The sequence below is a fragment of the Bactrocera dorsalis genome, chromosome 5 (assembly GCF_023373825.1).
Source record: "Bactrocera dorsalis isolate Fly_Bdor chromosome 5, ASM2337382v1, whole genome shotgun sequence".
In the NCBI taxonomy this organism is placed as follows: domain Eukaryota; kingdom Metazoa; phylum Arthropoda; class Insecta; order Diptera; family Tephritidae; genus Bactrocera; species Bactrocera dorsalis.
Genome location: NC_064307.1, coordinates 16,952,253 through 16,966,828, shown reverse-complemented (window position 1 = coordinate 16,966,828; position 14,576 = coordinate 16,952,253). Strand labels below are relative to the sequence as shown.

Genomic DNA, 14,576 nt, shown 5'->3' with positions numbered 1-14,576 from the left:
AAAACATCAAAGGCATTTATTTTTACGCTTTTCACTTTTATTTTTTGAACCTTCAGATTTGATTGACTTTAATTTGGCGGCATATACGAAATTTTGCCAAAATACTGTTGTTGTTGTTGTAGCGATAGAATTCTGCCAGTTGACAGTCCTTGGTCGGATAAAAATCCGGAGCCGTTCCGGTTGCGCAGACCCGACTGTTTTGGGAACGCTTGCCACCATACTCGTACTCGTATGGTCTGGTTAAGCTCCATATTTTATTAGTTAGAGAGTACCCAGCAAAAACATGGTTTCTCTCTCTGATCTTTGCCTCCCAAAAACTCTCTTAGAACTCAGAACTTGAACTGGCCTATTGTCCGTTTACTACTAAGTTCGTCGGTTCTATACCTACAAAATAGCATTAATAGCTTATCAAAATATTCTTGAAAGATTTCTGCGTAGATTCAATACATCTTGAGGTGGAAACTGTTTATTTAACGGAAAAGTGAAAGTTTCAAAGGAAACTCTTAGTATTTTGTCAGCTTTGGGTTCTATCTCAATCGATCAGAATCCTTTCGGGTATTCGTGCGCAAACCAATGCTTATCTCTCCACAAACTGAAATTTAAAAGATTCACCACTGAAGAGACTAGCTCAAGTTTACATCATCTGAGGAGTTTATTATTATTACATTGGCCACAATTTTGGATAAATCGATAGAGTTTTTTAACGATTGCCACGGTGAACATGCTTGACAAGGTGTTTTCGAGTATAAATATTTTGGGAGTATTTGTGACTGTATACATTAGAGCGGAGCCAGGGAGCCAAAAAAAACGAAAAAAATAGCGAGAAATGTTCTACGGATCATTATGAATAACTTTTCCTAAGAGATCATGGATCCAAACCCGTTTTCGAGACTACGTCTTTTAAGGGAAAGCTTTTTAGGGATTGTAAAAATGTGTTCGTCGGTTTTTGAGATAATATGATATTTAATACGTAAGTGCATTTTCAAGTTCTATTGATCATTTGTCGGAATCCGTCCGATCGAATAACTATATCCATATCACTCATACTACCGACCATTCAGATTTGTAAACTTCGCCTTGAAAGTCATTGACTCGGAAATTTCGCGAATATGCGATTTTACAGAAAGAAAAAAATCAGCCTGCTCTCACATACAATCCTTCTCTGGACGTATGGAAGTAACTGCAAGATTCAGAACTTGTGCGACTGCGGAATCCTTCGATCGTCGATCTATGGTTATCTGATGATCCACTTTTAGAATTTTGTGCACAACACAAAGCACAATCTCTCCAAGTGAGATGCATCGTTCAGTATCAATCATATGACTTATTCTAACCTATCCTAGGAAACACTGGACTAACATGAAAAGAAATTATGTGGCTCAATCTCTTAGCCAATTTCATTTGTCGGAACGGGTCCGATCGAACAACTATATCGCAAATCTTCCATACAACTGACCATTCAGATTTTTCAACGTCCCCTTAAAAACCGTTAGCTCGAAAATCTTGCGCATACGCAATTTTAGAGAAAAAAGCCCCGCTCTAATATACAATCCTTTTCTGAACATATTGTATGACAGTAACTTTTTCGACGTCTTCTTGCGTTCGAGCTCTATACCTATGCTCCAGTGACGTCGGCAAGAACCAGAACTTGTGTAACTGCAGGATCCATCTGACCCAAATTGAACCATAAGAGACCATCCGAATTACCGTTCTTAGAAAAGTTATTCTCGGCGCAATTGTAAGTGTTCTGATAGATTCACACACACAGTGAGGCTAAACTTCTTGTCAAAGTTGTATGGAAAAAGGCGGGGTGAAATCATCTTGTCATTTTCTCCGGCTTTTGCCAGACTGAGATATCTCAGTATACACATTTTCGGCCAACATAGCGAAGGGGCTGGGTTTCGTAGTAACCGCCTTAACAAAACGATTCGTCGATATATTGATATCCACTTTAAGGATTTCATGCGTAAGATCAGCCATAGGACTTAACCTAACCTAACCTAGGGTACGCTGGACTAACATGAAAATATATTATGTGGCTCAATCTCTTAGCTAACTACAAATCACCGTGGCGTCTTAGGGTAAAAACCTACGTTTACAGTGCAACATTTTCGAGCCAGCCCTTTTTAAACTCAGTTTAAAGTTTGACATTAGAGACAGCAAATCCACCTTCTTTGGGTTCTGCTATAAGGCAATTTCGAGATGCATTCAAAGACCGATCCATAATGTAATCTGAATATCAACTAAAACAAGGTCGCTGAATAAGATATTACAACATATTTTTGAATTAACCTTCATTAGGTCTCAATCTTAGAAACAAAACGTCAACAGCTTCGATTTCTTACAATCACAAGATAAGCGGCTTTCTGCATGCGATGAGGATCCGTAAATATATTTGACCCACAACCAACACTACTGCCACATTTTCCAAATGTTTTTTTATAACAACAGCAATTCCTACCTTTTTTACTCATCGCGCACAAAGTTTATTAATTTGAGCCCAAGGTCACTCGGCTGTAGAGCAGCCGTTAGATTACTAAATGTGTGCGCCAGCGCACTAGAAATCAATCACTCATTCAGTTACCGCATTACATAATAACCTAAAAAAAACTTAATTAAATAAAATTAAAGCGCATTACTTCTGTAATCACACCAAATGTAGAGAGACAACTACGGAGCAGCCTTCAAGCGACCAAAAGCGTTTATTTGTTAAGCGTTAATTGAAAGCTCACAACTGATTTGCACCGAATTTGATTAAATGCACCAAAAAGCTGACTGCAGTTGCATAATTTTTTTCGAAATATATAATTTCGAAATTAATTGTGCCTCCAAATGGAAATACCCACAAACACGACTATCGGTTAGGCGCTCATAAAAGTCTAGCTTGTGTACGTGGGTAAGTTCGTAAGACTTGATATGCTTCACATAGAGTGCTCATGCAATTAGCCAAAAGTGTCATTGCAACTGTCAAAACAAGTGACATACATTTGACTTTACAAACTCTGTATGCCGTTATTTTACTCTACTTCCATATACGAGTGCGCCTCTCACCTCTCTTATCTTCTTTATTGATTTCTTTTCAGGTGACATCGATGACTGCATCGTAACACCGACCGTGCAAGGACAATTTACCCCACTGCCTGAGGCGCTCTGCGATGTCATTATGGACCTTACCGCAGAGGGACACTCGGCCACCATCGAGAATGTGCGCATCAAGCTGAGCATACGATTTCCGCATATGACACCGCCAGCCACCGAAGTTATCTACGATACGCTGGCACAATTGATGCAGGAACAGAAGATATATCAAACCGCTAAGGGTTACTTCATCTTCACACCAGAGTAAGTATTTGTGACATGTGCCCCGAACAGTTCAGAAAAGCGTCATAGTGTAGATTAATCGACTGGTTTTATAAACAACGTGTTCGCTGAGTCGAATTAGCATTTACTATTTGTTATCTCCAGGAAACACAAAAAGATACAAGGAGGATAGAAAAAGCATAGTACTGACTATAAAAGGAATATTTTTACTCTTGAAAATGAGGTTAAGTCCTGACAAAACGAGTCAAGAGGCAATAAGATATTAAGATTATTCTTTCGCATCATCAGATCGAACAATTCCTCACCGTCCGTCAATGAGAAATATATCACCAACTTCAACCTCTATTTGGAGTTTCATTTAGTTCCGACCCGATATGTCTGAAGTTAAAGCCTGATAAAACCCGCCATAAAACCATAGACTCTCCAGAAAGGAAACTCGAAAGAATTCTCAACATCTATGTTAGGTAAATAGGCCATGAATCATAAAGTAGGAGGGAAACTGTTCTTTTCCTACCCACGTTCCGTCAAAACAGATTTGAATTCAACAGAAAAAGAGCCTTTGCTTTAAAACTGGCCGCCTACTTTTAGAAATCAGATGGTAGAATCCAAAAGGAGTTCTTAAGATAAATAATCAATATAGACAACAATATATATTGTAATTAAGTCACAGGGTTCTGAAAAATAAAGAAGCAACACTAAAGTCAATGGCTTCCAAGAATCCCATTCGTTAACAAATTATTGAAAAGCATCGATAGATAATTCGGAATCAGAACTTGTACGGCCATGACAAATATTGAATGAAAAATTAGTTGGAGACAATAACAAGTCAAGATCTTGTAAAGTACTATAGATTTTAAAATGGCGAGATTAGAGCGAGAGACCTAACCTCCAAATAATAGATCTGTTTTTAAGGTAACCCACTAATACCAGAGACCATGCTATTGCTTTAACATCACTTAGGAGAGTCTTTTCGCCGCTCATAATTTTAAAGTCGCGCCTGATAATTTTTAGGTATTAAGGCTTGTGGCCCTTGGAATCAAGGATAAATCTTTCTTAGTTAAAAGATAATCCTCGATTTAATCCCGTATGTTTTCGTTGAACCGAAAGTTGGGTGGTGTCTTTTACGAGTTTAAGTGAAGAATGTTCGCATATTATTGAGAAAAAAAATTATAAAACTTAAAATAAGGACGAGTATAGAAGGTCTTGCGGATTCGAAAAAGTTTTTAAACAAGGCTAACCACTTAGAAAAGGGTTCCAGATCGTTAAAAATAACTCGAAATTTCGAACAAAAATTTAACCGACAATCAATAAAGAGATCCAAATTCAAAAACGCACATTCATGATTAGTAAAAAATTTGTTGATCAATAAAAATGTCATCTCTAATATCCCTGAGTTCACTAAATTTTATTTCTCCAATCTCTCAATCAGACGTCGCCGCAGCCGTTCGAGACCGCGTGCCATGCGCAATGGTTATCAGGATTTTGAAGAAACCGATGAAATACCTCAGGAGGCGCGCACAATGCTTATGACCAATGCGGAGGCGCTTCACTCATTGTACGGTGAAATCTCCACAGAACGCGATGGCGATCTAACGCATCAATGCATACAAACCAATTTGGCCGATGTCATTTGCGGCGGTAAGCGAACTAAGTGGTCTGAACAGTTTTAGAAAATGTCGTCAAACAATATTTACATTTCAGGTAATCCAAATGACAAAATACTTTATCCGCGCGCCGCCAAAAGACGTAGCGCCTCATTCCCAACACCGCGCAGCCTGGAGAGGCGGCATAGTCTGCGTTTATTCGGCTCCTCAAAGCGACTGCAGCGTTGCGCGTCAACACGAAGCCTCTCAAAGACATACGCACAAACTTTAGCCACGGACAGTAGCAGCTCGGAGTACCAAAGCACAGATTCTTCGTCACCAAGTAAGTTGGGTTGCAAGTATGAAGTTTTTCGAGGTTAGAATTTTATAATAGTCATTGGATAAGAATTTATAGGATTTTAAAAAAATATGCCTATCAGTCATTATTAAGTAACGGTGGGGACCACTTTCAAAATAGTCGGGTCTACTTGTATGTCTTGGATATGGTTATATGGGGGTTTTTCTGGACTTTAATCAGAAAGGAGATCTAGAGAATTCGTCGGAAGCATGAATCGTAATTTAAAAAGAAAGATCCAGATATCATCTAGTGATAAAGACAACAGACCGGACAAAAAGGAAAGAACGGATAACATTAAGCAATGAAACCGGACGTCAAAATTTTTTTAGAAAGCAGTTGGCACTGAAAGTATTCTCCATATAGTTTTGAGGGACGCTTCCAAGTAGACAGTCTTAGACTCCGTTATGGTTAGACAGGATAGATTGTCTTTCCAACGGTGCATAAATGCCTTCGTATAATGACACCTAGAAGTATTAGTAATATGAAGACCACGGATAAAATTTTAGGTCTTCGGTAAGAATTAATTATTGCGGGAAATACACTGTTATGAATCCCACTACTTAAGTCCTGGATCGACGGGAGCCAATATCTTACTCAAATTTAATTTCACATTACAAAATTTAACATTCTTTTATCGAAACTCCTTCTTTCCCACTTTTTAGAAAAGGGATCTTTGCTATCGCGCCTCTTCCGACGTAGTGGACGCGCCAAACAACGTCAAATCGAAACATATTCAGCCCAGTTCCCGCCTGCCGAGTGGTTTAATTCTCGTGCCGTGCATTTACATAGTGTTGGCACGCAAACAGCCGATCACGTAAGTTACCAGCTCAAGCTACCAAATGCCGACCAGCACACTTATATTTCTTCTTTCACTTTTCTCCCACTTTAGGACATGCCGGTGGCGCATACGCTCTCCAATTCCACATTCTACGATGGTTCGGAGTTGAGTCAACGTTCACTGACACTGCCACGCCGACATCGACGACACATGTCCAGCGACTCGACCTTCCTTATATCGTCGCGCGATTGTTCGCCCATACGCCGACGTTCGCCAGTCTACTGCAGCAGTTCACTGCCACGTTCCACACAATCGATACCGGCTACAGCGAGCGGTACAACGAACATGACCATCGCACCGACGTCAGCGACCAAAGCGAATCACTCCACCGCGACGCTGTCACGCCTCTCGGCGCCAAATCATACAACAACAGCAAGCGCTGTTGCCGCCGCTGTGGCAGCTAACGCACAGAAATCTTCCTCAAAGAGTGTTATCGGCAAGCACATATTCGAACAGTCGCCATCGCGCACCAGCGGTACCCTAAAAGCGTCGGCGACGAAACGACAGTCGGATAACATAATAATTAACGGTTACGCCAGCAATTTGGATAGCGGTAAGGTGAGCTATCGCAGCGTACAAAGCGGTCCGTCTAGTTTGGAGTCGGGCAAAGCCTCGTCCATGCTTACCTCGGGACCGTCGAGTATCGATAGCGGTAAGGTGTCATTCAGCAAAACCAGTGGTCATTCTAGTCTTGACTCGCAGTGTTCGACCAATACGGCGGTGGTGCAACCAAGTCCAGCCCGTTCGATACTCGTATTGAATGGGTCGCCGCGCGGCACACCACGTCATCAGGCAATGCGTGCACGCGCCGCCGAACAGACGCAACGGCAACGCGCCTCGACGCCATCGCGCATACTCGAGGAAATCACCAATCAACAAAAGCCGGCACCAGGCCGCACCACCAGCAATACCGGCGGACAATCCTATTACAACGGCATACCGAATTCGAATTCGAACAATTCTATCACACTGCAGGTGACGACCTCTAATGGTAGTCAAAGTAGCATACCAAGCACGAAGATTTACGTGCAGAACTCACCAGCGCGTAGCGTTATAACGTTGGAGAATGGCAAACTGATGGAGAATTCGAATGTCTACATCATTAATAATGAGACGACGACCAATGAGAAGGGCGAAATCATTAAGAAGACACTCTCGAAGCAGGAAACTGCGCCAATGCGAAGTCAGCAGCAACAAAAGGAGCAACAGAAACGAAATTACGCACAGGCGCATGCGCAAACGCACAGCCAAACAAAGTCAATGCAACAACAGCAGCAGCAGCAACAACAACAGCAACAATCAACAGTAATACAACAAATTTACAAAGACAATTCGATTAGCGAGAACGAGGCGAACTCCGAAACTTGCGACTCCATTTCTTTTATCAGCGAAACATCACCAGACAATTTGGATACGCTCAGCTCCACGGAGGTGATTGACAATTCGAAATTCACAAAGAATATCAACAACGACGCCACCATGAATAACAGCCGCAAGCTCTGTTTACAACTGCCGCAACACGGCTCCAGCAATATTGTCTACAAAAACAATGTGCTGAAAAACGAATCGAATCCGAACTCGCCCAGCGGCGAGAAGACGCTCGCAATGGCGGCGCTCGCAGCCAAGCAAGATTTCGAAATCGCCGGTTCGGTTGGCAATTTACGCTTCTACGAGAAGAACACGAAGGACACAACGCACGCGAAATTGATGAACTCGCATTGTGATTTGAAGAATCTCAACCGTTACGAGTCTTCGGGTAATCTGCAAAAGACCGGCAATATACTGCAATCGAATCCAGCCATCAATAGTGACGATCTGGCGCATATATTGCAGAAGAACATAATTGCCGTGGGCAGCGAGCCGAATTTAGCTTTAAAGGACAATAACTGCAGCAACGCGAGTGACAAGTCCGTCGAGAAGGAGGCGCTCGATCGGCGCTTCAGCTTGTCGAAAGACCCCAACGGCCCGGTCAGCGCCACAGCGACCGGCAATGAAGACCTCTACAACTTTCCCAGTCTAACGGATTTGTCCTTTAATTTTACCTCATTGGCGGCGCAGAAAATCCTACAGGGTGTCAGCCTGAATAGCATCGATACGTTGGTGGAGCTGAACATGGCGGCTGCCGCTGCGGCGAACAAGGAGAAACAACAGAATAATCAACCCACACCGGTGTGTACCGACTATGGCATGGTGTAGCGGCTTGATTGATAGGCAAACAAATGGAATGCAATTCTCATCGCTTGCGTTGATGCGTCGAAATGAGCTCGGGTTAATTGAGTGGGGAGCAGGGTGTGATGTCGGTGGCTTTTTAGGGGGCAATACAGAAGGCATGCATGGTCAGTGGGATGGCGCACAACTTCAACTAACTAAATACTACTAATAATTGTATACTAAAAACAAGAATTGAAACCGAGAAAAGATATTTACTACCCGCATTTTAGAAAACCGAAACGGACCAGAATAGAGACTGTTCTTAGTCTTGCAGTAATTTTTTTCCAATACCGTGAGTAAAGTGGCGCTGTTTTGAGTTAGTTTGTGGTGACCTTTTCAGATTTTTCTTCAAAAAAAAATGTCTTAGCCTCAAAAAACTATTTTTAGCAGAGATGTGTTTTCTTCTAAAAATCCTAACCTCAAAATAATTTTAAGTTTTTGAGTCAGACATTAAAATTTTGTTTGAATTTTTTAAGCATTTAGTGGTCATTTCTCGTTCCAAAGACAGCCGTGTCAAAGTTACCAAAACGAACCTAAGTTTATATCCGTCCAAGAATATACCCTTAAGCAAAGCATCCTTGTAAAAATTTTAAATAGAGATATATTCTTACAGTGTTATTCGACACAATCAGACTAATGGTTTATAAGTTCTTTAAAACCATTAAACCAGCTTTGCTTCTTTTGGATCATTATAATAGAATGACTTCTGGGATTATTAGCACCCGAAAAAGTAAGCATTGTGAGGCATAATGTCAGATCCAAAGAATTTTAGACCATCCAAGATATCCACGCTTGAGCCTCGAAGAAGGAGATTTACTTAGTGGCACTGTGTACAAATATAGACTCCGTTTTGAGCTCTTTAAGCCCAATATTTATACGGCGATCTTCTCTTGTAAAGCAGATTGGTAATTAGAAATTTCATCGACATTAGCAAAAATCCTAGAAAGAACGAAAACCTGTAATTAAAGAATTCAAGATCTAGATCTACACATAAATTTAACGATTTGGTGGTTTAGGTTACCTGAGCGAGAAACGTTTTAAATCACAGGAAAGCCATATTTTGTTTAGGTTAAGTTTAAAGCCCCTGAGGCATTAAATATGGTAGTTTAGCTAGTGGGGAGCAGGCAATATGTTAAGATCGTGGTCCTTGGATCACTCAATTTAGAAGCCTTGAAAGTATACAAAACAAAATTGATGAAACAAAATTCTCTGAGAAATCGTAAAGAGTGGAAGCTTCTATTCTGCAGGTCGTTATGGATTCTGTGTGGGGCAACGATGGAATTCAGAAGACCACGAGCTTCATGCGAATATCTTATTTACATAGAAAAATGGTGATATTCAGGTACATCACTACAAGATAACATTGTTTAAAGTTCTTTAAACCATACTGAACCAGTTTTATTACCGGGTTTCGGCCAATTTCTTTTTTTTCGACCAGTTTTCGTCGAATTTTCGACCAGTTTTTAAATATTTCTTAATATATTTTTTTAATAAAATATTTTGTTTTTTACAAAAAGGGATTCTGATAAAAGCTCTGCCAGTTAGTTTTGCCACTCTCTCAGAATTTGTCACGTTACTAAAAATTAAATTGAAAAAATATATTTTAAAAAATATTTGAAATGAATAGAATAATGCGATTATTATTACGATAAAAAAATCATCAAAAGTTGTTCGAAAAAAATTACTCTAAACAATTATGGTCTATTACAAGCGATGCACTCAAGTATTCCTCCAAAATGTGTACTCGCCTACAACGTCGATGAATAGTAAACTTTAGACTGTTTGTAACGGATAACAATACTGAGCACTAACCAAATACATACATACGTACATATATGTTAGATAAACAACAAAAATAAATAAAAATAAAAAACAAATACACAATTGTAGTCGTATGTAGCTGAAGGAAAAAAAACTATAACCAATTACTATAATTAAATACTGTTGTGAAGAAAACAAAGTAGAATAGATTGAAACACTGAAAGTTGTAAGCGAATAAACCAGTTACTGGAATTTACAAGTTTTCGAGATTTTTTTTTTTAATTTGCAGTTGCTACTACAATAATGAAAAATTTCGTATTTTTTGTGCTTTTGTGACTGAAATGAAATAATTTTGAATATATTTTTTCCGAATTAAATTCAACAAAAAAAAATATAAAATTTTTAAATTTTCTATATTTTGGTACCAAAAAGTTAAATGTGGTAACTACTTGAAAATAAATGAAATATTTCCTGAATGAAATTTTCAAAATAATATTTTTCTGCAATTTAATGTCGGGAAAATTTTATTTTTAAAATATTTATTTTCGCAAATGCTCAACCGACAGTTATTGGAGTACAAAAAATTTATTCGATTTTAATTAGATACACGAATTATTAATTCGAAATTGAAAATTGATAAAACAATTCGATATTGAATAATAATTTGAGTTTTTTTAAATTTTAAAAACTTTTAGGATTTGATATCGAAAAAATTAAAAATTTCGAAGTTATTGTACCAAATGAAATTCGAAAAATTCGATTCGATATCGAAAAAATTTATAATATCGAAATTTTTTTTTAAATTCGATTACTAATCGAATACATGTAATATTTTTTCGGAAAACTTTTTTCTTAATTCGATATCGAAATAATTTAAAATTACAAAATTATTTAAAAACCGTTTTATAATCGATAACATGTAATATTTTATGAAATTCTGTTTTCGATTCGATATCGAAATAATTTAAAATTTCGAAATTATTTAAAAACCGTTTTATAATCGATTACATGTAATATTTTATAAAAATTTGTTTTTCGATTCGATATCGAATAATTAAAAATTTTGAAGTTATTGTATCAAATGAAAATTTGGAAATTTTAATTTTTTAAATTATGAAAATGTTTAGTTTCAAAAAGTTTCCTTCTGTTGTTATTCGAATAAATATGCAATTCAATATCGAAAAAATTATAATTTTGAAATTATTTTAAATCCGATTTCTAATCGAATACATGTAATATTTTTTCCGAAATATTTTTTTTCGATTAGATATCAAAGAAATTTATAATTTCGAAGTTATGTAAAATCTGAATACTAATCGAATATATGTATGTAATATTTTCGGAAATAATTTTTTGAAATCGATATCGAAGAAATTTAGAATTTTGAAATTATTTAAAACCCGATTTCTAATCGAATACATATAATATTTTTCGAAAATCTATTTTTCGATTCGAAATCGAAAAAATTTATAATTTCGAAGTTAATGTAAAATCCTACATGTATTCGATTAATTAGAATCCATGCGAAAATCTGTTTTCGATTCGATATCGAAAAAATTTATAATTTAGAAATTTTCGAAAATCAAATTACTATTTTAATACATGTATGTTTGTAGTATTTTTCGAAAATATTTTTCGATTCGATATCGAAAAATAAAATTCAAAATATCACATGAAAAGCACAATTTTAGAAAATATCACATAAAAAGTTTTGGTTTGAAAAAAGTTCAACTCGCTTCTTATTAATATAAGAGAGTGGTACTTTTTCGGATTTTTTTGGATTCGATATCGAAAAAATTTTATATTTCGTATTTATTGGTATCAGATAAATTGAACTTCCGCCTTATAATTCTTATAATTTAAAAATTTTATGTATTTGTGAACTAGAAAAAAAATTTTTTTATTTAAATTTTGAAAATTTTTGAAATCAAAAGAGCTTAACAATAATACGTATGTACACAGTATATGTTATTTTTTGGTTCTTGGTAGAAATTATTTTTTCATTGAAATTGTTGTTGTGCTTCAATTAAACTAATTTCCGAATTTTGAATTTGCTTTTGGCGAGCCACCGCTGCCTCTTAATGCTTATAACACGTCTACACACGAGCCACCAAACCGCTGCAAATGCCACTTTAAAGCGCGCCACATACGCATTTACCGTTATGGACATGTAAAATTTTGAATAACTAATTTCATTATAGTTTATGTAATTACTTTTCTTTACAGTGCCAAAATGTTTTAGTTTAAAACACAAAACAAAAAAAATATTAATGATTAATTGCGTTTTTTAAACCTAATTTAAGTTTAAATACTGTAAATTTTCAAAAAAGATATATATAAATATATATAAAATACAGTTGTATATGCTAATGTAATTATGTAATTTTATTTATTTCATTTGAAATCCTTACAACGCCGCCCAAAATACAATACAATAGTTAATTATAAAAAGTAACGGTAAACAAAAGAAAAACACTTCTAAATACGATTACTTATAACTTAAAGGAAATAGTTGTACTCACAAAGGTTTACATACATACATACAGACATGTGTACAATGTAGAGCAGCAATATATTTTACAGTTACAATACATAGAGTACATATGTACAATTTGTTTACTTTAATTTGTTAAATAGTTTTTAAAATATAGTTCACCGTTTGTTTTATTATGAAACAAAAACAAAAATAAAAACAAAAAATAATTATAAAAACAAATGTACAGCAGGCAATAAATAAAGTTGAACTCCTCAAAGAGTTCGGTTGCATTTCAAACAAAATAGTTAACTGTGTAATAAATATTATTTTAAAATAAATGTAATTTTTTTCTTGCTTTTTGTCTAATTTTTAAATACTTTGTGATGTCGCTTTGCATTTCACAGCTATTATTTACCACAATAGTTGAAGGTTTAATTTCTATTAAGATTTTTTTGTTTTTGTTTTTATTAATTCAATAGTTCTCTCCTAAGAATTTTGCTTGGCATTTAAACACACGATTAAAAGTAAAAAAAAAAAAACGAAAAAACGTTGACTTCGAACGCGAAAACATGCATACATACAAGCAAATGTATGTAATTAACTGTAATTCATATGTTTTTGTGTAAAACCTAAAATTAAGAAATATGAAATGAATGTCTTATCAGTAAACATTTTATAAATAAGGAAGGCCTTAACACGAATCAAATAAAATGTAGCGTAAAACGGCATAAAGCCGCTAGAAATGAAATAATCAAAGGAAAATCAAAGTGTTTTAGTCAACATCTAACGGTAAACAGGTAAGGCAATTTGTTTTTGAATGAAATCAGCAAAAGGACATTAGTAAAAATATATTTGTTTATAATATATGTATGCATATGAAAAAATATGTATAAAAAAAAGTAATAAAAAAGCAATAACAAAAAAATGGCAACAAAAAAATAATAATAAAAAATGTAAAAAATAATAAATTGAATAAAATATATGAATACATAACATAAAACAGGTATTTAAAAATACAATTTAAATAAAAAAAAAAACAGTTCGAAATTTCGAATATAAAAAAATAAAAAAAATTATAAAAATAGCACCATAAAAATAAAAAAAATATTTATGATAAAAAATTAAAAATTAAATAAAAAATTTAAATTCAACAATATATGTATATGTATGTATGTGTATACAGTAAATAATATAAAACAGTTAATTAAAAAGGAAATTTAAATTAAAAAAAACTATTTTTTTTTAAAATTGGTATAAGAAACGATAAGAATAATTTGTAAAATAATATAATAATATTAGTACCTAACATTAAATAAAAAATTAATTTGATAAAAATTTAAATTCAATAAAATACATACATACTGTACATACATATGTATATGTGTATGCGTATGTGTATACAACGAAAATGGAAATTTAAATAAAAAACATTTTTTTTCAAATCTTAAAACAATAAGTGACAATTTTATGATAACATTTTTTAATAGAAATAAGAAAAAGAAAAATATTAAGAAAAATTTATAATAATTAAAAAATATTAAATATAATAAAATATGTATGTTTTCATAAATTAAAAATAAAAACAAAAAATTATAATAAAAAGTTAAAAAAATAATTTTAAAATAATAATAATAAATGAAATGACAATAATAATAATAAAAAATTTATAATAATAAAGAAATTAATAAATATAAATAAAATAATTTTAAATTAAATTAAAGTATATGTTCGTGTTTGTGTATATAATTTATGTATAATAGGTTTTAAGAAAAATATGAAGAGAAAATTTTTTATTTTCGAATATAAAAAAATAAGAAAAAAACTGTAATAAAAAATATCAAAAAAATTTACAAAAAAATAATTAAAAAATACATCGTAATAAAAAATTACAAATACAATTAAAATTAAAAAAAAAATGTAAATAAAACAAGAAAAAAGAAATATAAAAAAATTTTAATTAAATTATAATTAAAATAATATATAATATGTATAATATGTATGTATATGTATGTATAAAAAGGGAATATA

General features: G+C 34.3%; 1 protein-coding gene across 2 annotated transcripts in view; it reads left to right on the top strand.

Moving 5' to 3' along the window:
• LOC105222472 (mucin-4) overlaps positions 1 to 10,145 on the top strand; it is a 136,077-nt gene extending 125,932 nt beyond the window's left edge. For both annotated transcript variants that reach the window (XM_049456897.1, XM_049456896.1), the window contains exons 3-7: positions 3,084 to 3,342; positions 4,751 to 4,959; positions 5,023 to 5,247; positions 5,925 to 6,076; positions 6,152 to 10,145. In XM_049456897.1, the coding sequence (XP_049312854.1) occupies positions 3,084 to 3,342; positions 4,751 to 4,959; positions 5,023 to 5,247; positions 5,925 to 6,076; positions 6,152 to 8,296 (2,990 nt within the window). In that variant the 3' untranslated portion in view covers positions 8,297 to 10,145. The remainder of the gene's footprint in view (positions 1 to 3,083; positions 3,343 to 4,750; positions 4,960 to 5,022; positions 5,248 to 5,924; positions 6,077 to 6,151) is intronic.
• The last annotated feature ends 4,431 nt before the right edge of the window (positions 10,146 to 14,576 follow it).